The sequence below is a fragment of the Thunnus maccoyii genome, chromosome 12, assembly GCF_910596095.1.
Source record: "Thunnus maccoyii chromosome 12, fThuMac1.1, whole genome shotgun sequence".
Classification (NCBI taxonomy): Eukaryota; Metazoa; Chordata; class Actinopteri; order Scombriformes; family Scombridae; genus Thunnus; species Thunnus maccoyii.
Genome location: NC_056544.1, coordinates 637959 through 662475, shown reverse-complemented (window position 1 = coordinate 662475; position 24517 = coordinate 637959). Strand labels below are relative to the sequence as shown.

The following is a 24517-nucleotide window of genomic DNA, read 5'->3' as shown; positions in this document are numbered from 1 at the left end:
CCCTAGCAATCACTATGAGTACAGCTGACCTCATTATACTGTATATGCAGTGTATGTTTTGCTTTACTTTTCATTTTGTTGTTTTTAATAGCTTTTGTCATACAAATTTGGATCAAGGTAAAACTAAAAAGTTAAAATTCTCACTCCAATTTTATTTCAATCTTACAGCCATAATGAAAACCCCAGTGTTTAGACTTAAATATTTTAAATTCTTAATTGTAAAACATTTTATGTTCTTAATACTGAAGGTACAGGAAAAAATCTTACTCCAACTAAATACAAAAACCCTTCATGTACTTGCATGTATATATATATAAAATGTATTGCATTTCTATGCAATACACTGATTAACCACACCACACATAACATAGAGGGGTGGGGGGAGGCATAACTGCAGTACCACATAAGTAAACATATTGTAATATTTAGTTGTTTTTAGTGTTTATCTGTATTGGTGATTATGGGGTCTACTTCACATGTAAGGCAAACTAAGTTTCAAAATCATCTAAGATACAGACAAAACAAAAGAAGAAGAAGAAAGAATGAAAAAAACATGATGGAAAAGACAATACCACTTGGGGTATTATTATTATTACTGAGAACTTAATAATGTCATCATCAAGTTTCATGGAAGCGACATGAGGGTACCACAGTGAGGGTAACAATATGACTTTGTTACTGTCCTTTTTAAAGGTACTCCTCCTTTTGTGATTCAGTTCAATTCAAAATACTTTATTCGTCCAAGAGGAATTTGAGGCAAGTGAGTTTACAGACAAGCATACATACATAAAAACAATCTAAAAAATATGAAAAATATAAATAAAATATGACAATGTTTGAAAGAGTTGAAACACACAAGGATTAATGGCAGTGGCCGGTCTGTAGCTGGCCAAAAATATCTAACACCACAAAGGCACATATTACGTCAGAAGTGTCAAAAGTGCAAGTGCATTTATCCATCTATACACGAGGTAAACTGACCATTTCTTGTACTGTGTCTGTTCACAAGTCTAATGGCTTCTGGAATAAAACCACACTTCCTTCTGTTTGTTTTACATACAGGTAATCTAAAATGCACTCCTGATGACATTAGATTAACAAAGTCATAGGAAGATGTGTACCCCACACACACGGGGTCATTGATAATCTTATATGCCTTTTTGAGGACTTGTTCAGAATTAAGCTGTACTAGGGATCTTTGTGTTTAGCCAATAATTAATAGGCTTATTGATTGTAGGCTTTTGTCCTTCCACAAAAAAGAGGGGAACACCACAATCATATTATCTAACCAAGACTATGCAATATACAGAGGAGAAGAAGAAAATAGAAAAGTTATTCTGGCCCCATAAGGAGATAAGTAGGGCAGACCACCTCCTTAGGTCTTCTGTTATAGAATTTAGTAGAGACAGAGAATTCAAATCACACCCAAATATTTCATTCTCTCTGGATTCCAGATAAAAGGAAATGGACAAAGGTCAGTACTGTATGTACAACAATTTAATGGTATGGCTTCACTTTTGGGCCAATTTATTTTATAGCCTGAGAAACTGCTAAATGATTTAATCATTTCTAAGACTTTTGGTACAGAGTGTGATGGGGTGTTTGAAATTGTGATCACCTTTAATATCCTTGTCTCTTCGAATGGCGTATTCTAACAACTCTAAGGCTAAAATAAACTACAGTGGACATGAGGGACAATCTTGTCTTGTAGAACAATACATTTGAAAAGGAGTTGAGATCTGGCTGTTGCTTTTAATTTATGAAACACATTTATGATAACATGCTCTAATCCTTTATAAGCACCCTGGAACAAAACCATATCTGGAAAGTGGGTAAAACAAATATGGTCTGGTACAACAGTTACAGGTTTTATCCAGTGTGGTGTGTCATAGTGGAGGCCACAGAGTGCTAAGGAGCATTATACCAATTTAATCAGACCTGTTGGTGTGACATTGCCCTCTGTGCACATACTGTATGTGCTACTCACTCACCCTTTCTCTTCTGACTGGGAGTCCACCCTCACTGCACAGACAGTTTCACTGTCATTCATAAAAGCTTTATTTCATACAGAAACATGTTGTTGGTGCTGTCAGGTGGAATTGTGCAGTCAATCCCTGGCATCTTATTATCACCTCTATACATCACACATGTTGAAAGCTTGAAAGCTCTGAATGGTCAGGGTACAACATGTTGTCTGCCATTAGTCTGCAATTTATGAATCTGTGATCTCCTAATCTGACACAGTGACCATCTCAGAAGACTTAATATCCTGTAGTCTGACCCTGGCATTAACCCTAAAAATCCTCTACAGTAAGTATATGACCGTGTATTTGGTGCTAACTTTCAGCACTTTTTGATACTGTTACTTTGTCATATGAAGAATTTTAGGTGGCACATTCAAATCCATGAAATACAGGTGGGTTTATGTATTTATGTAGGTAAATTGTTCCTCGCTTTTTTTAAGTACCAGCTTTATCTTATCTCTTCTCCCTTACCCTCTGCCCTTTTTTCTTTTATATCCTTACCTTCTCTCATTCTGTCCGGTTCCTCCAGGTTTCAAGTTACTGTTGGAGGTGTTCAGTGTGATCCATGGTCCTCAGGAGGAGTGTGTGCGGGCTCTGAGGAGTGGTCACCTGTTGGGGATTTCTCCAGGAGGAGTGCGGGAGGCTCTGTTCAGTGATGAGACCTACCCTCTCCTCTGGGGCAAACGCAAAGGCTTCGCACAGGTTGCCATTGACTCTCAAGTGGTGCGTTGTCGTTCCTGAAATCTACTGTCACTGTTTGTCAGTACTTTGTTAAAGTTTCGTCCCGGAGTGCATGTCACTGGAGGTTACATTCACATCATACATTTCATTTCCTGTTACATTACATCATAGTGTTTGCCAGTATAGTTGCAGATACTATACTTATATACTTTGCCTTTTCCTGGTGGATTACTTTGTTAAGTTAACGCCAAATTCGACTGTTAACTTCGCGATCGTCACGATAAAAGATGAAAACAGATGCTAACTTTCCAGAGTTGTTAAATCCTGTCTGAGAATTACAAACCACTCTGCAGAGTTTTGGCATCTGATAAGCCTTTATATTCATTAATCTGTAGCTCCAATTCAACTTTCTGGATTGTATTTCATTGTCTCACTGGTACCTTAAAGGATAGGTTCAAACATTTTCAAAATAACACTCCACCAGATGACCAGATGAACACTGAAAGAGGTTTTCCTCACTGTAATCATTCTTCCTGTTCATACTGACCATTAGCAGCTCCCTTCATAATGTACTTACAATGTAAGTGATAGGGGCCAAAATCCACAGTCAGCGCAAAAATGTATTTAAAAGTTTATCAAAAGCTAATATGGAGCTTAAGCCATCCAAATGAATCAAATCAAGTAGATATCTTTCAACATTACACTCTTTTTAGTGCCAAAGTCCCTTTTTTTGTTACTATACTTCCACCACAGCTCAACGGGGAAACAATGTGAACTGTAAATGTGGCAGATATCCCCTTGATATGACTAACTCAGACTGCTCAAGCCTCATATAAGTTTCAGATAAACAAAATGACTGTGTGGACACACTGTGGATTTTTGCCTCCATCACTTACATTGAAAGCACATTTGAAGGGGATCTTTTAATAGCCAGTATGAACAGGAGCAATGATTACTGCGAGGAAAACTTCTTTCACTGTTCATATGGACACCTGATTGTTGTTTTAAGACACACTTGAAAAATTATGAGCCTGTCCTTCAAACAACACGCCCCCACCAACACTTGCACTGTTTTAACACAGGGTGTATTTCAGTCTGAATGCAGACTTTCCTTGACCTTTACAACAGGTATCTGAAGGCTTTTTTTCAGATCTATTGAGTTACTGATTAATGTGATCATCAATGTCAGCTCAGTGAATGAAAGGCAGAATGTGTCATAGTGAAAAAAATAAAGGTAAATGATGGACTGGAGTTTCTAATCCTAACAAATCAAATGCTGCATCAACTGCATACAGCAGTTGTGTCTTTTCACATCAGTGTTGCTAGACTCACCACTGTCCTAAAGCATTAAAAACCTGCTGCAGCACTGCTCCTCATTGTCAGTCCATATCCCCCATTTTGCTAAACTTTATATTATTGTGTGTGAAATTCCTATTATTTATTGTTTGTATTCCATAGCACAGGACACACCCTACATGCATTAACATTTTTATTTTTATCTTTTTTATTACTTCAATTAAAGTGAAAATTGTCTATATGGAATACTATTTTTTAATTTCTATGAACTGTTTGGACAGTCAGTCCAGTCCAGGAGCACTACAGTAGCAGACAAGTAGCCAACTTTTTTAGTTATAATTTGCATAGGGACACATGTAATTCTGCTGTGTAGAAAGACTCCCTCTCTAATCTTCTCAATCTCTCCTATCTGCTCTCTGTCTTTCAGCCAGTAATTCCAATGTTTACTCAAAATGTCCGGGAAGGCTTCAGATCTCTGGGAACACTCAGTAAGTGTAGAGAAAAGTAAAAATCACCAATATAACATCACCCACCCCCACCCCCCACCGCCCTCTCTCTCTCTCTCTCTCTCTCTCTCTCTCTCTCTCTCTCTCTCTCTCTCTCTCTCTCTCTCTCTCTCTCTCCATCCCCCTCTCTATTTAATTCAATTCAATTCAGTAAGCTTTATTGGCATTAATGTCAGATGAACAATATTGCCAGAGCATCAAGGATAATACACTTCATTAACTAAAATAAAATCAATTAATAAATAAAAAAGAAAAGAGAAAATGACAGGAAACATTAAATATGTGTTTTGTGTGTGTGGGGGTGGGTGTATGCGTGCTTCTTTGTATGTGTTTATGAAAGATTGTTAGATGACTGAAGATTTGGCCCATCTAACTTTACAATTACTCCTTAGACCACTGTGTGTGTGTGTGTGTGTGTGTGTGTGTGTGTGTGTGTGTGTGTGTGTGTGTGTGTGTGTGTGTGTGTGTGTCTATGCGTACCTCTACTGTATAGTTACATTCACTTTGAATAATCACATTTACAGATGAATAATATTGCTAAAATGTCAAAGATAATACAGTTCAATAATGAAATGAAAAATACAATTCATCAGATAATATTAAAAAACAAAGAACAAGAAAACATGTTTTGTCAGTGTGTGTCACTCTACTATATTGATTTGATTTATTGAACAGGACAGTGTGTAGTATTAAGCATAAATGATGCACTGCACCAGAGTTAGCTTGAAGCTAAATTGCATCTGTAGTCCATTACAATCAAAACATACAACAGCACAACAACAAACAGTTGTTGGGCGGCTGTGGCTCAGCAGGTAGAGCGGGTCGTCCATTAATCGGAAGATCGGCGGATTGATTCCCAGCTCCTCCAGTCCACATGCCGATGTGTCCTAGGGCAAGATACTTAACCCCAAATTGCTCCTGATGGCGGCGCCATCAATGTATGAATCTATGTGAATGGTTAGTTTCCTCTGATGGGCAGGTTGGGACCTTGCATGGTAGCCCCTGTACCCATTCAGCGTATGAATGTTTGTGAATGGGTGAATGTGATTCGTAGTGTAAAAGCGCTTTGAGTGGTCAGAAGACTAGAAAGGCGCTATACAAGTACAGTCCATTTATCATTTACCATTTTACAAACCCAAAAAAAATCAAAAACAAAAAAACAAACAAAAAAAAACCCCACAAAGAGAACAAACACACCATACAAAATACAAAGCTACACATAAAAGCACATCACATACACCCACAATGTCAATTAAAAATTAATAATGTAAACTACGCTCAGTGGTCACATAGCTGATTCGTCTTTAGTTGATTTTTTAATTTGGCCTTGAATGTATTGATGGAACTACAGTTCTTCATATAATCAGGTAGGGCATTCCACTGAGTGGTGGCTTTCACACAGAAAGCTGACTGCCCAAATGCAGTGCGACAAAATGGTATGGTACAATCTTGTATAGAGGATATTCTGGAGGATCTAATAGAACTTACTGAGCGAGTGTACACAAAGTCACATAGTGGAGGAGAGGCCAAACCATTTAAAAATTTATAAACTAGGCACAAATTTGAGAATAATCTAAAATTTTAAAAGCTAAGTAAATTGTATTTCTCCAGTACCCTACAGTGATGGAAATGCATTGGCTTTTTGTCCAGAGTTTTTAGAGTTTGTTTGTATAAGGACTCAAGAGGTTTTATGGCTGTACCTCCAGCCTGCCCCCAACATGTGATGCAATAATACATATGGGAAAGAATCAAGCATGCATAAATATCTTGGCTGCGTCCAAAGAGAGACAGTTTCTTATGTGTCTAAAATTTGCTAAGTTGTACTTCATGGTTTTAACCGTTTTTTTAAACATGTTTCTTTAAGTTCAAATTTGGATCCAGTGTCACACCAAGATATTTAAAATCAGTAACTATGTCAATTTTTTCACCTTTGATGAGAATATCAGCGTTAGGAGGTTGTACCATAGTCTTAGAGAAAAACATACCCTTTGTCTTGTTTACATTTAGACTCAGACATGATTGATTAAGCCAATGTGTGATCCTTTCCATTGCAATCATTAGCTTTGCAGCAGCTAACTCAGCTGTTTTTGCATGTGTGTACACAACGATGTAGTCTTCATATATTTGTAGCTCTGCATCATGACACTGTTGAGGGAGATCATTAATATATGGGCTAAATAATAGGGGACCTAACACTGACCCTTGTGGAACACCCATTGTGCACTTCATGTTACTGGACAGTGTGTCACTCATTTTAACACATTGTCTCCTATTAGATAAATATGAAGACATCCTTGCCAGTGCTCTAGATGAGAAGTTAAATTTAGAGAGTTTCGATATTAAAACATCATGATTGAGTGTGTGGAATGCTTTACGCAGATCTAAAAATACAGCACCAACTACTCGATTACTCGATTACTACCCGATTGAATTTGCTCTATCAAGTGCAAGGTAGCAGTTTCGGTGGAATGATTTACTCTAAAGCCAAATTGCATACAATGTAGACCAAAATTGCTTGTATTAAGAAATGTTGTCAGTTGTTTAATGACAACTTTTTCAGCAACCTTTGAGAGTACTGGAAGTACACTTATTGGTCTGTAGTTACTGGAAGTATATATTAGTATATTATTAGTTCATTATAGTCACATGTACTGTATAGTGCTTCCACTGGCAGGACTATGTAAGGTCACAATGTTGCCAAAGCTTAAAAACACTGTTAAATTAAGGAAATACAATGATAATATGACATTTACAATAGTAAATCAGTGATGTTTTAATGAGTCCCTCAGTTTGTGACATGCAGTCACATATTGCGCAGCTAAGTTTGCTGCATGTTTTTGAATTGCATGTTCTAATAGAATCTGTTGCTTTTTTACTGTTATCTAGCTTTGTAAAGTTTGGAATTAATTCTTAAAGTATTATTATATTTGTATATATTATTATATATGTCACATTTTAAGAGGAAGTGCATCTCTGTCTTTACCTCACCTGTCGTGCAGTGACCACATACTCTTTTCTCTGCAGCCATGACTTGTGTCGTCCTGTCTCTATGGCTGACTGTGGTAACTCAGTCTGTGTTTGGTCAGGATCTGTCTCTACTTTGTATCCCTGACTTTGAAAAGATACTCTGCCAATTTATATTCATGGTTTCGGGTCAGGTAGCAGTTGAGTTTGTTTTGAGTTTTGGTTTGATTGGTCCATTGTTTCAGATAATCATCTTTTGTTAGTTTAATAATTTGGTTGACTCTGATTGGTGGTTGTAAAGCAGTGCTGGTCTGAGGTGGAGCAGTATTGGGTATTTTTTGATCAGTAAGTCTCAGGACCAGCTGACAGAAGGGATTCTTTTGGGGGTTCAGTTCCTGGGTTAAAATTAAAGTGTTCTTTTTTTAATGTTAATAATCAATGGGTACTTCTGCCCTGCATGCATTAGTTGGTGTTTTTCTTTGGATGTTTGATATGAACCTACAGATTTCTGCATGCAGAGTCTCTATCGGGTGCTTGTCCCATCTAGTGTACTCCTAAACTCTGAGTGGACCCCAAACTTCACTACCATAAAAGGCGATTGGTTGGATTATACTATCAAATATTTTTGTCCAACTTCTAATTGGCATGTTTATGTTATAAAATTTTCTTCTAATTGCATGAAATGCTTTACATGCTTTTTGTTTCAGTGAATTGCCAGACTAAAGTAACCTGAGGCACTGATTCTGAGCCCCAGGTAAATCATAGAATAGGCTCTGATCTAGATGGGTGTTAGTTTGAACTGATATTTGATTTTCTGAGATTTGGCCTTCTTTTGGATGATTTTAGAATTGTTAAAGTTCACTGTCAGGGCTCAGGTCTGACAGCACTGCTCCAGGAGGTCCAGGTGCTGCTGTAGCCCTTGAGCGGGAATTTAACTTCTTTATTGATAAGGGTTAGGCCAGGGGTTCCAGACTGCTCCAACAGTACTGCCAAGTCACTCATGTAGGTGTTAAGTAGAGTTGGAGACAAGCTGTTGCTCTGAAAGACGCCTCTCCCTTGAGTGAAGAGATCTGTAGTTTTGAAGTCAATTTTTACTCCACACTTATTACTGACATACATTGACTTAAATGTTTACCCCTCACACCAATTTTGAATCTTATAATATAATCCCTCTTCCCAATTAGAATCAGAAACCTTTTTTTAAGTCAATGAAACATGCAGAAATTTTATCCTTAGTTTTTGGTGTACGTGATGATTAATTAGAGTGTGTATAGTGTAAACATGGTCAGTAGTGTGGTGATTTTGTAAAAAGCCAATTTGCCCTTTACTCAGGACATTGTGTTCCGTAAGGAAGGCCAGCATCCGGGCATTGATAATGCTGCAAAAACACTTTCCCAGATTACTGCTCTCACAGATGCCTTGGTAGTTGTTAGGGTCAAATTTATCTCCACTCTTATGTATTGGGGAAATAAGCCCCCAGCTCCAGATCTCAGGAAAGCAACCTGATTGAAGAACAAGATTGAACAACTGAAGCAGGACCTGTTTCAGCTCAGGGTTGCTGTGTTTCAACATCTCTGTCCTGATGCCACTGGCTCCACATGCTTTCCAAGACTAGTTTTGTATGCTGTTTTCTAATTCTTTCATTGTAATTAGGTAATCAGGGGGGTTCTGATTATTTTTGATTGTTGATTCAAGGATTGTCAATTTTTCCCTAATTTGTTTCTGTTCATGATTGTTAGGTGAAATTTGCTAATGTAGTTTTTCAAAATGTTCTTTCCAAATGTTACCATTTTGTAGGGCCAAGTTGTCTTTTTTGTTGTTCAAGTTGTTCCATCTCTCCCAGAACTGATTTTGATCAATGGACTCCTCAATTTCTATTAGTTTCTGTTCATGATATTGTTTTTTCTTGTTTTATTATCTGTATTCTCAGTGTTTCAACATAATTTTGTGGCAGGTCTGTGTTTTGTGGCTGATGGTGTTTTAGGTTGGACTGCTGTCTTAATTAAAGCTGCAAGCAGCATTGAACGGGCCTTCGCACCCTTGCGCACGTCAGGGCACGGTGCAGTCCTAGGGCTTCTGTCACAGGCATGTAGATGTCTCCAGACCTGGGCTGACAGGTCTGACTTTACAAACATGTGAAGTTCAGTGCAGACTGGAGTATGTACAATAAAGTTATAGCAATTTCCTCTGTCATGGCGAAACATCAAATCTCAACGGTGTGAGGATGACAATTTTCTGCAGGGTGAGACATGTCTGTCGTGCTCACCCCTGTGTCATCAAAATTATGCAAGTTTTGGGCCCATTCACTTTAATTTCAATAAATAAATTTTTAACTTTAAAACTTTTTATGAGTTTGCGTGTAAAAGAAATTCACTTCCTAATTTTCATCGTCTATTTTTAGAAAAGGAAAGACTTTTAACCCACATGACTTGGTCAAAGTTTGATTGAAATGTGTACTGTCAGGTGTGGAGAGACAATAAGTAACTGCAGCTGGACACAGAAAAATACTTATATTTTTGAATGGAGAGTGTGAGCGAACCCACACCTTTTTGAACATTTACTGCTTCCACATAGTTTTAGATACAAACTTCATTTGAACTTTAAATGAGTCACAAGACTTTGACCTACAAATCTTGAATTTACATGTGTTTTCTATCCTTCACTGTTCAGGGCGTGGCACAGTCCAAAGGCCTTGTGTAACAAGCATGTAGATGTTGTCAGACCTGGGCTGAAATGTGTACTGTCAGGTGTGTAGAGACAATAAGTAACTGCAGCACTTTATCACTAAACTGTCACTCTCAATCTATTTTTTACCCTTCCCTCTACAGTTGATATACAGCGACATGATGTTTATTTAATGCGTGTTTTCTAGCACCATATAATGGACACAGGAAATGATATTTAACTCCTTCATGCAATGTTAGATAACAGACAACTAAAGTTACACGTCTTTGTCCAGCAAGTACTCGTGGCACTGTACATTTAAATGTAGGACAGACATGAAGTGCAATCAGGCAGATTCCCAGAGCCATGGAGACAAGCTTTGTGATTCATCAGCTTCCAGAAAGTCCAAGAAAATGCCATTTTATTGACGTGATTGGTGCTACTGGTGGCTCGATTACTGGGCGTTGTGATGGCCTGATGACGTGTCATCACGCAAGCTTACAAAAACAGCCTGCTTGAGCTTGGCTCTTCCTACTTGGTCACACCGACATCGAGGGAAGATGTGTTTTCATCTCTGTTACCTTTGAGACTTGATGTTTCACCATGACAGAGGAAGTTGCTATAACTTTATTGTACATATTCCAGTCTGCACCAAACTTTACATGTTTGATAAGAGTCCTGGCCTGAACACGTCCACATGACAATATTCCATCAGTGATGCATACTGGCTGAATAGCGCCCCCTACGAAATTGCAGCAAAGCAGTCCCAGCAGCAGGCAAAATAGTAGACAAATCTCCTTCTTGCGTTGTCTGAAAACAGCCGGGGTCTGAAGACATCTACATGCTCGTGACAGAAGACCTTTGATTGCGTCGTGGCCCAACGTGCATGGAGGCGCGAGGGCCCGTTCATCACTGCTTACATCTTTAATTATCTTGCCACTTCAGACCTGAATTTGACCCCCTAAACATGTTCAAAAACTCACCAAATTTGGCACACACATCAGGTCTGGTGAAAAATTTGATAAAATGTAAAAATTATCCCCCTAAGTGCCAAAATGTGCTCGATAGTGCCACCTATGTATCTAAAATGGCTGCCACGGCCTGTAGGAATGTCGTAGAGAGATCGAACCAAAACTCAATTATTCGTCTCAACTAGACCTACAAATCATATGCGACAACCCTGACCTAAATCCAACAGGAAGTCCGCAATATGCCCATCAAAGTACGACTTTGCGCCAATTTTGGACCCCCAAGAAACGCTATCTCCTCCTAGGGCGTTAATGGTATCGGCTTCAAACTTGAATACATGTCTTATGACACTGTGCTGAACAAACGTAATAAAAACTTTGTAATAACTTGAACGGTTTAGATATTGTAAGCCCTGAAAGTTGTATTGCCACATCATACCTTACCTTACAATGTAAACCAATGGGGAGGCAATCTCTAGGCATGGGAGGGAGAGAGAGAGAGAATGGGAGCTCATTGAGTGAGAGTGACAGTTTAGTGATGAAGTGCTGCAGAAAAATAAAATCAAAACTAAAATTTGTAGCTCTGTACTGCAGTTTTTCCTTTATTAGGGCCCAAGCATCTAGTGGTTCGCTCACACTCTCCATTCAAATATGAGTATTTTTCTGTGTCCAGCTGCAGTTACTTATTGTCTCTGCACACCTGACAGTACACATGTCAATCAAACTTTCAAAATAAAAGCACACCACACCACACCAGAAATATCCCTCTTTTTTAAAAAGCAAAATGATCTGATCCCGACGGGCCAGAGTGTAGGGTCCCGACCAACACTGCTTGCAGCTTTAATTTATTTTTGTAACAGCCATGTTTAATTGGTTTGATTGAAACTGTAAAGAGCGGAATGTGTTAATCAGACCAGTGATTTCAGATGAAGTCATTATATCTTTAAATCTAACTTCACCATCAGGATTCCATTTTTATTGATTTTTTATTTTATGTAATTTACAGGGCCCAGGTTATGTTATTTTCTTGTAAAGTTGTGAAGTTGGTCTTATATATAAACTTACCTGGCAGTTCTCTGATAGTGGGGTCTTTGGTCTGACAGTGACTGCGTTGGCGAGGGAGAGGTTTATGTCAGTGATGGCGTAGTCAACTACACTAGTCCCAAGAGCTGAACAATATGTGAACCTCCCCAAAGAGTCCCCTTTCATCCTGCCATTAAGCATATACAGACCTATGGAGCGACAGAGATGCACTAGTTCTTTCCCCATTTTGTTCACAATGTGGTCTTGATTGTGTCTGTGGCTGGTGGTGGGGCTGAGGTGTAGAGAGGGCTGTCCAAAGATGTGGCTGTTACCAGCAGGATCCACTATGTCAGGCTCACATCCTGTTCTGGCATTTAAATCTCCCACTAACAGGACATTGCCCTGGGCCTGGTAGTGTCCAATCTCTTTATGGAGATTTTCAAAAATTTTTAAACATAAAAGGGGGGGGGAGCGTAGGCCGCACAGGCTGCTGCAGCCCTCTTTATACCACACAATAACCCCACCTGAATCTCTCCTGTCATATGTGTTTCTGTTTGAGAGATGAGTAATATCTCTCTATAGTCTGAGGGACAGTGGGTGCCTGTGTCGTCTTGACACCATGTTTCTAATAATATGACAATATTTTGACTTCTAATGCTAGACATGAATTCTGGGTCTGTTCTCTTCAGTCCAAAAGCTGAATAGTACAGACCCTGAATTCATCTCTAGCAGTAGGTTCACATTTAAATTCAATTCAGTGGAGATTCAATACAGAAACAACAGAATAAAATCGAGAACTATTCATGGGTTAGGGTCAGATAAACCATGAAAAAAAAGAAGGCAACAGCCTGTTTTTGTTTTTTTTTCCAACCAAGAATCTTAAAGATGACTTGTAGCAATTGCTTCACTTTTCCGATGTCTGAGTGGTTGGCCACTATCTGTGCATAGGTAGGCTGCATCCCAGGGAGTGGCATGGCTTGAACCATGTCAGCCTGTGCTTCCACATAGTATGCTGCTCCAGATATGTGCTCTTGAGTTCTGGTACCACTCCCTGCCTGATTTATAGTGGGCGGGGTTCTGCCAGTTTAAGCTCCTCTTAGCTGGACTCTGGTTTCCTGATCTCCAGTTGGTTGGGCTCTGGTAGGCTGGGCTCCAGCAGGCCGAATTCTGGTAGGCTCGGCTACAGCAGGCTGAAATCTGGGATGCTGGGCTCCAGTAGGCCGAATTCTGGCAGGCTGGGCTCTAGCAGGCAGAAATTCTTATAGGCTTGGCTCTGGTCAGGTAGGCTCTGGTAGACTGGGCTGATAACCGTCTCCTCTCTCTTTGGTCAGTGTGGTGTGTGCTGGTGTCCATGGATGAGCTGTGGTGGGGTGTGGGTCTGAAGGATCTCCGTTGGCCGTTGTCCTTCTGAGGTCCTCAGCAAACATCCAGACAGGATCCCAGTCTAAGTGGACGGGGTCATACAGGTGTTCATATGTCAGAGTGGCCATGACAGAGGAGTTGGAGGGCTTTGTCAGTTTGAGGACACCAAAACTTCCCCACACTGTGATGAGGGAACAGCTTTTTGCATTCCAGGAATTTGCCATTGGAGTCAATAAGGATTGCAGTTTTAAGGTGCTGGTGACAGAGTGGTCCCTGTTCCTCTGTGATTGGCTCAACTTTGGCTGAGTAAGAGGCTGTGTCTAAGGCTGGAGGTGCAGTGCTGTCTTGTGTAGGGCTGGTTCATCTGGTCTGTGGTGCTGCCTGTTTGCTGGGGCCAGTCTGTGGAGGGCTGCCCTGTGTTCTCTCTCACGCTCTCTCTCTGTGAGGTTTAAATTTATCAATATTTCCCCATATGTTGATATTTATTTCCACCTTTTTTATTTAAAAAAACAAACCTAAATTTTATCTGTATTAAGTCATTCTTTATTTCACATTGAATATAACTAAAACTTTGCTTTTGATTTACAACTTAACATATTATTTAATACAATAAAAAATGAAAATGGCATGGCCAAAAATATTGGTACCCTTAACTTAATATTTTGTAGCACAGTCTTTGGAGGCAACAACTGCAGTCAAGTGCTTTCTGTAACTCTGAATAAGGTTTTTACACTTCTCCACTGGTAGTTCAGCCCACTCTTCAAACTGCTCCAGTTCTCGCAGGTTTGATGGGGTCTTCCAACTGCAAGTTTCAGTTCTTTCCACTGATGTCCAATGGGATTCAGATCAGGACTCATAGCAGGCCACTTCAGAACGGTCCAACGTTTTCTTCTCATCCAGTCTTGGGTGCTTTTTAATGTATGTTTGGAGTTGTTATCATGCTGGACCTGTGACTAAGACACAGCAGAAGACAGCTTGTCTTCTGATTTCAGGCACCCAGTGCCTGAGGCAACCCCAAAACATCACTGAGCTTCCTCCATGTTTCACAGTAGGCATGGTGTTCTTTTCTATGAAGGCTTCATTTTTTCTTCTGTAAACATAGGGTTGGTGTGATTTACAAAAAAAGCTCTAATTTTGTTTAATCTGTCCAAAGCGTGTTCTCCCAGAAGGACTGTGGCTTGTTAACATGCATTTTGGCAAAGTCCAGTCTGACTTTTTTGTCTCCCTCTTACAAGTGGCGTCTTCCTGTTTCTTCTATCATGGAGCCCATTTTTATTCAGACAGTGATGGATGGTGCGAAACTATTGTACCTTGAACTTGAAGGTCAGCTTGGATCTGTATTGAAGTTTTCCTTGGTTCTTTCTCGACCATTTGAGCAATCCTTCTGTTCATCTCAGGCCAATTTTCCTCTTGCAACCACGTCGAGAGATATTGGCTATAGTTCCATGGGCCTTAAACTTCTCATTAATATTGGCGACAGTGGTCACAGGAACATCAAGCTCTTTGGAGATGGTCTTGTAACCTTTACGTTGACCATTCTTGGCTAATACCTTTTGGCTAATGTCTTCAGACCACTCTCTAGTTTTCCTTTTGTTTTCCATGTTCAATGTGATGCACACAGTGGCACAAAACAGCAGAGTGAGTAATTTTCTCCTTTTAAACTGGCTGCATGAGTGAGATGGAAAAGATTGAAAACTCCTGTGATACTAATTAAAACAAAATAGTCTGCTTAAAGTATCACTACAAATCAATTGTTTCTTACAACTTCTAAAGGGAACCAATAATTTTGTCCAGGCTATTTTAGAATGTCTTTGCAGAATAAGCATGAATTCAGTTATTTTCACAACTTTTTTGTTTTGTTCCACAGCAAACCAAACATAGACATGCACTGATAATAAAATATCTTTTAATTTCAACACTGTTCAGGGCAAATGGTGTATTATTTTAATAAAATGCAGGGGTACCAATAATTTCGGCCATGTCTGTATGGAACAGAGGAAACATAAATCAGGCCTTGGTTACACACACACACACACACACTGGCTAGTAGGATCAATTCATTGTTGGTTTGCATCTGCACTTGGAGCTTGTTGACAAAAAGAGAAATATAAAATATCACTGGCGTTATCCTCAGGATAGGGTGGTAGCAGGGAGAGAGTGCTGATTTGACCCAGGTGTATATGAATCTGATGGTAACCTCTTCTTTTGTCATTGTCTTATCTGAATCCTGTTTCTCTATGTAACATGCTCCTTCTTTCTATCCAGGATTTTTCCGCTGGGTGTATGAAAGATTTCGTCTCCCTGCAGCCCCTGTTTATGGTGGATTCCCTGTGAAGTTTCGGACCTTCCTTGGTGATCCCATCCCATATGACCCTAACATAAACGCTACAGAGCTGGCAGAGAAAGTAAGTGAGCTGAAGCTGCACTGGGAACTACAATTCTTTCTTTCTCTTTTATTTCCACCTTAAAGAAGGAAGGAAGGAAGCCAAAGCTGATTAATATTACTTAAATAACATCCAGTGCAGCACCACAGCTGTATAAAGAAGTGGAGGAGGTGTGGAGACAAGGTCAAAAGTAATGAATGTGATAACCAACAATATAAATATCAAAGAATGAATTAATATTTGTAGGCACCTCAATACTAAACACGACTGCTAGCCTGCAGCTAACAATCTGCCTAACTGCCTACTGCCAGAATTTGAACTAAAATTTCAAATTCTGCTAAACTATAAATCACCACTCTGCTTGCTACTAAATTTGAGGGGAGTCCTGCAGGATGTTGCAATAATGTAAGCTGTTTCACAAAACACCAATAATTCACACATAGTGCTAACTAGTTGCTAACTAAGTTTATATCATTTGCTTTGCAGGTGCAGCAGGCAGTCCAGTCTCTGATAGACAAACACCAGCAGATCCCAGGGAACATTCTGAGAGCCTTATTGGAGAGATTCCACACCAAATACAAGTGTGATTAACAGCAGCTATACAACAACAGAGACAAACTGTCCAGTGTGTGACCAAAACAGCATGTGACATTGGCTCAGATGACTGCAGGGTGCACAGGTTTGGTGGCCTAATGTGTTGGGATATTTGCACAGCTCTCTTCACTGCCCCCAAACACCACAGACTGCAGCTGAGTTTCCTTTTACATACATGTTCTTCGTGTCACATGTTTCTGATGTATTCATGTGTACATTGACTTTCCTCTTCTTCTGCTCATTCCCAAGATGAATCTGTTTAAAGCCAGACTTCCTCACGTTGGGATATTGGACTTGACATATATCATACCTCAAAATTACGTAAAGTTGCTTTCTTTTGTTATGATATTTTTGTCTTGATTAGTTACATCATGAGCAGTTAAAGATGGGCCTCTGGACTGAACAGTGAGCTGACTGGTTGGTGGTTAAACTTCTGGTTAGATGTATTTGGTCATTGTATCTGTTTAAATTTACATACATGGGATTCAGGCAATTTATTTATTAAAGAATGTGATATAAGTACATTTAGGACAGCAAGAGATTCATAACATGGGTCAGTCAATACATTAAGTAAGTTGTTCAGGCCTATGAATTGCAGTTACGATGCAGACACTTGCTGGTAGTGCTAGAACAGCACTTTATGTTTGCACAATTTCAGTTTCACTTGATTTAGAGCAAACAACGGAAATGCATTGTTTGCAATACACACTAATTTCTATCTGTGGGGCCCAGGGATCAGGCTTACATGAGGGTTTTAACAGGAAGACCAGACAGAGCTCAACCAGTGCTTAAGGCTGGCCCACAATCAAAGGCTTTTTGGTTTTGTGAGATTTAAGTTTGAGTTTCATGGGTGAATCCGTATCATAGTTGTTCCAGGAACATGCACTGACCTAAAGGAGTATGACGACAAACTGTAGACGAGGTTACCTTGTGTCCCACATCTACAATAGAAAACAACATTCTCAAATATCATAGAGATCATACAGTGTTATGATTGCATAAATTCCAGTGGTTTTTCCCTATTCCTCTTCTTCTACATGTCAGCATGCAGTTAATGGTAAAGCTTTATTTTACAGGTCTTTCACTGAACCTTTATTTTCTCCTTGCATGTATTGTAAACTCCACTGACCTACACTCTTTCATGTAACTACTACATTATTTCCTAAACCCTCAAATGATCGGGTATTTACCAACTAATAATTAGTCATTTAATAGCTACATACCAGCTAATTGATGTTCCCAGAAATTGAGGGACCCTTAAAATAAAGCAATACTTAAGTAACCTGTAAAAATATGGATGAGTTTTTCTACAGTTTGGCCCTCAGCAGAGGCTGGAAAAAATGACCAGAACACATGACAGTGAAATTCAATTTAGTATAACAAAATAACGCCACAGAAGTGTTGATTCATCTCTTGGTAATTTGTGAAGGTGTAGTTTATATTGTATCAAATTATATTATATTGTAGGGTGTTTCTATTATGTTTTCCATGGTTGCACAAATATCTGTTGTTTCCAATGTAATTGAGCTTCAAAGTGAACCAAATCACAGGTACGTGGATGATGACTCAAGGTACGATTCTTTCTACAAAGAAGATACGTGGGAATGCTTTAAATTAGTTTTATTGTCAGTGAGCCGTCCATTACAGAGAGATTATTTCTGAAATGACAAGGTATACCCTAAATCCAAGAGTTAATCCAGACTCTACTGTCTGGAAGGACTTTTAAGGGTTTGCAGTGTCTGAACATCTCATGTTTCTTGCTCCCAATTAGCAAACCTTTAATATTTAGGATATGTGTTGTTACTGTTGCCAGCAGTGGCTCAGCAGGAATTGTAACCAGCTTTTTCTGAACTAACTAGTTCATTAACAGAAACTTAACTGACAACAACTGAAGTTACTGTCAGGACTTCCTGCTTTTTTTCTGTTTCATATCATTGTAAACTCTATGTATTATTGGACGTTGGTCAGACAAAACAAAACATTTGAAATATCTGGTTTTACCACTCTGGGAACTTGTGATGTGCATTTTACCCTATTTTTGCTTTTTTTTTTTTACAGATTAAACAATTAATTGACTAACTGAAAGAAAACATCAGTAAACTCATCTGTATGTGTAAAATTGATTGCCATTTTTAAATAGCCTCCACTAAAATCTTCATTAGAAGCACGTTACTATTAATAAGCAAACGCACGTCACTGCATATTATCAGTTTTGCTGGAGGGTACAACACAGAAGAACTGTAAGTACACGAAAGATAATAGAAATGATGATCTGCAAAAGAGTCTCAAGCTGTAAAGAAGATTAAACTAAATGATCACTAGGGAAACTTGTTGTGAACATCAGTCTGATTTCTATATTGTGTGTGTGTGTGTGGGGGGGGGGGGGTACTACTTGGGAGCAGACCAAAACTGAGCTTTTCACCTTGACAGAGGCTTTCAGTGACGGCTCAAAACCTTCAGTGTCCCCTCACAAAACTCGAGTATCTTCTTACTGTAATTTTTATCATATCATTTCAAACACACTTTTTTCAAGCATACTTTTGCAATATGTGTAAAGATGTAATATGATCATTTTTGTTTCAGTGCTTTATCAGCAGTAAAATAATCAGTTTATTTTGTTCGTCCAAATTGTGGTTTGAAGATAAATAGTCCATGTGTGTGCATGTGTACATACATATTTGCATGTATTAGTATGTAAATATTGTGATCCAACAAATGGTTTTGCACACAAAGTCTTCAAAGTATCACTGCCAACTCAGATTTTGTCATTTTTATAGAAGCCTTTGTGAGACCAAGTGTGTTACTGGTAATGTGGTGTTTAACTGGATGCTTTACTTCTATGAACTAGTTGCCTTTTTTCATATTTATGTTGTTAGTTTTGAGATGATCTAACGTATTTTTGAATGTGTCAATATAATATAAATGGTGCACTTTTAATATTGAGATCCACCTCAACCTGTTAATAAATCTATTTTATTAAAATATTTAATTTGATCATTTAATTTGAATTCCTCTCTGCTGTTCAATTTATCACTCAATTTGTGTTGCTTGTGCATCTGGCCAAGATGTCAGGTAGCTACATGAGTATTCAAAATAGTAGTGTTTGGATACAGAAGGGTGGTTTCTGAATGTGCACATCCTATCCGATATTATGCCAGGTGCAGCATAGCAGATGCGGTGAAGGAAAAGGTTAATAGTATCCACACAGTGGATTATAGCTTCTGAATTCTTTTGGACCAAAATAAATAAAATTAAAAATAAATTATATGACATATAGAAAATGTTCAAAATATATTTAAAATACATTCTAAAACATGGTATTGCAAAATATGAAAATAATATATTCCTATTGGCTAGTCAGTAGCATTGTTATTTCTATGTATCATTTTCTCTGATCACATGTAATTTATTACATTTCATACATGAAATATCTGGAAAAAATGCTTATAGAGATACAGAAACAACAGTGAAAACGAAAAAGCTTTTCCAGTCATAGCTTCACATATAAACCTGCAATCCTAAAAACAGCTCCACCTACAGTACCAGTCAAAAGTTTTGACACATCTATTCATTCAAGGGTTTTTCTTTATTGTTACTATTTTCTATATTGTAGAACAATACTGAAGACATCAGAACTATGAAATAACACATGGAATTATGTAGTAAACAAAAGTGTTACCAAAATATGTTTCATATTTTAGACTTCTTAAAGTAGCCAAATAATAGCTCCAAATAATATTACCTAAAGGAAGCATATATAAGGTGAATAGTATTTGTCCAAGCACAGAGGATTCATCATTAATGTGTACAAACTGAAATTGGTATATATAGGATATAAAGGTATATGTAATTATTCCACATTAAAATGTCTAAAAAGAACTAGACCTATGTTATATATTTTGTTAAGTTGTGTACTTACATTATCCCAAATGTTTCCAACAATTTTCAAACCCAGAGAAATCTGTAATTTAATCAAAGTTCATTTGGTCACATGTCAATGTCATACCTCCTCTACCAAAGAGTAAACATGCACAAGATGCATACGGCGGCGCTGTGTTTGTCCGCTACAATGGCGTCTACCAGAGAAGTTCATTTGGTCACATGTCAATGTCATACCTCCTCTACCAAAGAGTAACTTACGCACATACAAGATAATACATAGGCATTGTGGTTGTTCCACAGAAACTGTTATAAATTGACTTTTATTCAGTTTTAAGCCACATTTTCATGATAAATTTAAACTATATCCTTTAGCCGGACGAAGGATTTTAGTCATTGGACGTCTGGATCTTAAGTTATCAGAGAAATAAACTGGGCAAATGTTAGCAGCAGCTCGGCTATCAGCCCCTCCAGGAAGTCCGGTGGTCACCAAATAATGTCGGAGAAATATTGATATTTTTAAGTGAAACAGCTTTAATTAGTATTTTTAACGATTTTAATCTGCATATCGTTTGTTTTTGGAGAGGAGGAGACCTCTGCGGATAATTCGGCTCCCGGGAGAAACCGACCAAACGTTATAGGAGAAATAAACCGAACCGAAGTGTTAGCAGCAGCTTGGCTAACAGCCCATACTGGACGTCCGGTGGTCGCCATACATCGTCGGAGAAACACTGATTTTTTTAGGTAAAACAGCTTTAATTAGTATTTTGACGATTCTAATCTGCGTGTACGTTTGTTTTCGAAGAGGAGGAGACCTCTGCGGATAATTCGGCTCCTGGGAGAAACCAGCCAAACGTCTGAATCTAAAGTTATAAGAGAAATAAACCGAACTGAAGTGTTAGCAGCAGCTTGGCTAACAGCCCATACAGGACGTCCAGTGGTCGTCGGAGAAACACTAATTTTTTGGGTGAAACAGTTTATTCAGTGTTTTTATCTGTAATCTCCAGGTACATTTGTTCTGGAGAGGAGGAGACCTCTGCAGGTAATTCGGCTCCCGGTAATAACATCCCGAATGATTAACACTGGAGTAATCCGATCCCGGTGAAGCTGGTTATTTAACAATGAAGACAACAACTCCCATGATCCCTTGCTACTTCACACCGTCATCACACTCCGTCTTTTGTTATTGTTTTGATTGAGAGACCCCTAGCGGCTGAAATTACATATTGTACGTTTAAGAAACTACAAAATGGAATAGATGAGATATATTTAGAAGAAATTAAAAAGAAACTGATATTTCTGAAACAGGCTTATTATGAGGCACGAATTAAAGCTATGAAATTATTGGCATTGGCATAAGGAAACAGCAGGCAGATAAAACTGTAAATAAAATAAGATGTCTGCAAACTGAGAAAATTAAGTATAAATTAGAGGAGATCCAACATAGCTTTGAAGAGTTCTACAAAGAACTACACTCACAACCAAAACTAGATAATGAAAATTAAACAGATAACTTTCTTAAGCTGCTGAATCTACCTTTAGTCACACAGGAACAAAATAAAGCACTAGTTACTGAGATCACAGATAAAGAAGTGAAGTCAGCAATAACAAGACTTAAACCACATAAAAGCCCAGGTTCAGACGGTTTTACAGCCGAATGGTCAAAAACTTTAAGTGATTACATAACTATGAGACTGTACCAGACATGTAACTGGGCACTCAAAAAGGGAGAGATCCCTCCCTCATGGAGGGAAGCCATAATCTCAACAATGCCAAAAGAGGTAAAGACAAATTAGACTGAACAATATCGACCAATTTCAGTGTTAAATGTGGATTATAAAATTTATAGCTCAATATTAGCTAGAAGAATAGAAAAAATCCTACCATCTCTTATTCACCTGGACCAGACAGGATTTATCCATCAGAGACAAACCCAAGATAGTATAAGGAGGACTCTACATATTATGTGACATATACATCAAAATAAGACGCAAGCAATGCTTATGGGATTGGATACAGAGAAGGCATTTGATTTGGTCTGATGGACCCTCCTGTATAAGGTGTTGGAAAAGTTTGGCTTCAACACAACCCTTATCGAGGCCTTCCAAGCAATATACAGTAGCCTCTCAAAATCCTTTACGTTGGAGTGATCGTGTAGGCAGGGCTGCCCCTGTTCTCCACTTCTCTTCGCTCTCTTTATATAGCCTCTCAGTCAGGATATTAGACAAACTGAAGGGATCAGGGGCATAAATAAAGCAGGAGGAGAACACAAACTATCGTTATTTGCAGATGATGTGTTAATCCTTCTGACTCAGCCTTTAGTATCCCCACCAATTTTAATGTCATCTTTGCAGAAATTTGGTCAAGGTCAGGATATAAGCTAAATGTTCAAAAAACCCAAATTCTGACCTTCAATTATGTTCCACCAAAACACCTGCTGGAAAAGTATGATTTGAGATGTAACAAAAAGTTGATGAAATATCTTGGAGTTAATCTTACTCAGGATATCACAAAATTATTTGAGGCTAATTACATTTCTCTAAACTCCATAATTAAGGCAGATATTCTCAGGTGGAATCACCTGCCATTCCCTCCCCTAAAGGACTGAGTCGATTAAGATGGTTATTTTACCACGTCTGTTATATCTTTTCCATTCCCTGCCAATTGAAATATCTGAACAGCAGTTCATTGAATGGGACAAATAATCTCTCGATATATCTGGATGGGAAGGACACCACGAATAAAATATAAAGTAATGCAGTAGCAAAAGAGAAAGGAGGTCTGGCATTGCCAAATTTGAAAGACTACTATTATGCAGCTCAATTAAGACCTTCTGTGTGCCTTTGTAATCCACAGTTCATGGCAAGGTGGAAGGAAACAGAAGATGGGAAATTTATCAGACCATCAATACAAGGCATAATTGCAGATAGTAAATTGATGGACACCCTTACAGGCAAAAACAACCCTTGGATAAAAGTAGCTCTCGACACCTGGCAGAAAGTAGAAAAAAAATACAACCCGAAAGGGGCAGAGAAAGTATTACGATGGTGTGCCTGTAACACTGACTTCACCCCAAACAAGATTGACACGGGATTTAAAACATGGATGAGTAAAGGGCTCACAGCATATTGTTGCTGTATTCACAACATAAAATTTAAAAGTTTTGAGACACTAAAAAGGGATTATGGATTGGAGAATCAAGATTTTCTTTTAGATATTTAAAGATGAGACATGAGGTAAATTAAATTATGACTGAGGGGGTGGAAAAAGCAGACGACGGTATACTGAATATCTTTGTGTCAATTTACAAATTAGAGAGTGGATGTAAAATAATATCAAGATTATACAAACGTTTTCAGGATACCTTAAAGGCAAACATCCAACATGTTAAAAATAAATGGGAAAGAGAGGGAGGAGTGGTAATGTCTGAAGATGAGTGGGGAAATATATGAAAATCACATTGGACAACTACATCTTCGCACTGCTGGAGTGAATTTGGATGGAAAAATGTCATGAGATTTGTGAGTTCATACTTCCAGTAGAGTTCAGAGACTGCAGAATCAATAGGTATGTATTCATCAACATTTTAACACTTGTAACAGTGATCAAACATTATCATGAACAGTGTCTCTAGAATATCAGAAAACAATACTTAAATATACAGGTTACTCTGTACATATGTAGCCTTCTTGAAGTTTTGGGGGTAAATTGAGCCACTGACCCAACATCACTGGCACGTTTTACCCCACAACCTCCGTTTTGACAAAACTGTTTCACACAGTGGCTCAGATCCGCAATTATGCTAAGTTTATGACCTTGATTTGTAACTTACACTGACTTAAATTAATATGCAGGGGAGTGACTGACAGGGAGGGAGCGATGCTTTCCTGAAACACAGTGCAAAACACAACATTAGAGATCTTTTATGTAATTACGAGAAGTATATGTGAGGAAAAAGACATCACCTACAACAGTCTCATGTCATGAGCATTCGAGCGCAAGCAACAGGATATTACTACATCTTAGTTAACGTTAGTTAACTAAGAATTAGTCACTAATTTCTGATTCCTACATACAGAACTTTTAAGCCAGCACAAATTAGCCATGTAATGACAGCTCTACAAACATTCAGGCACGGCATAGCCTGTAGTGTTACTCCTATCTCTGTGAAA

At 38.5% G+C, this 24517-nt stretch overlaps 1 protein-coding gene across 3 annotated transcripts in view; it reads left to right on the top strand.

The window, feature by feature from the left end:
- The window catches only part of tmem68 (transmembrane protein 68), a 35807-nt gene extending 18819 nt beyond the window's left edge, over positions 1 to 16988 (top strand). For all 3 annotated transcript variants that reach the window (XM_042428003.1, XM_042428002.1, XM_042428005.1), the window contains 4 exons: positions 2554 to 2747; positions 4429 to 4489; positions 15754 to 15893; positions 16359 to 16988. In XM_042428003.1, the coding sequence (XP_042283937.1) occupies positions 2554 to 2747; positions 4429 to 4489; positions 15754 to 15893; positions 16359 to 16463 (500 nt within the window). In that variant the 3' untranslated portion in view covers positions 16464 to 16988. The remainder of the gene's footprint in view (positions 1 to 2553; positions 2748 to 4428; positions 4490 to 15753; positions 15894 to 16358) is intronic.
- The last annotated feature ends 7529 nt before the right edge of the window (positions 16989 to 24517 follow it).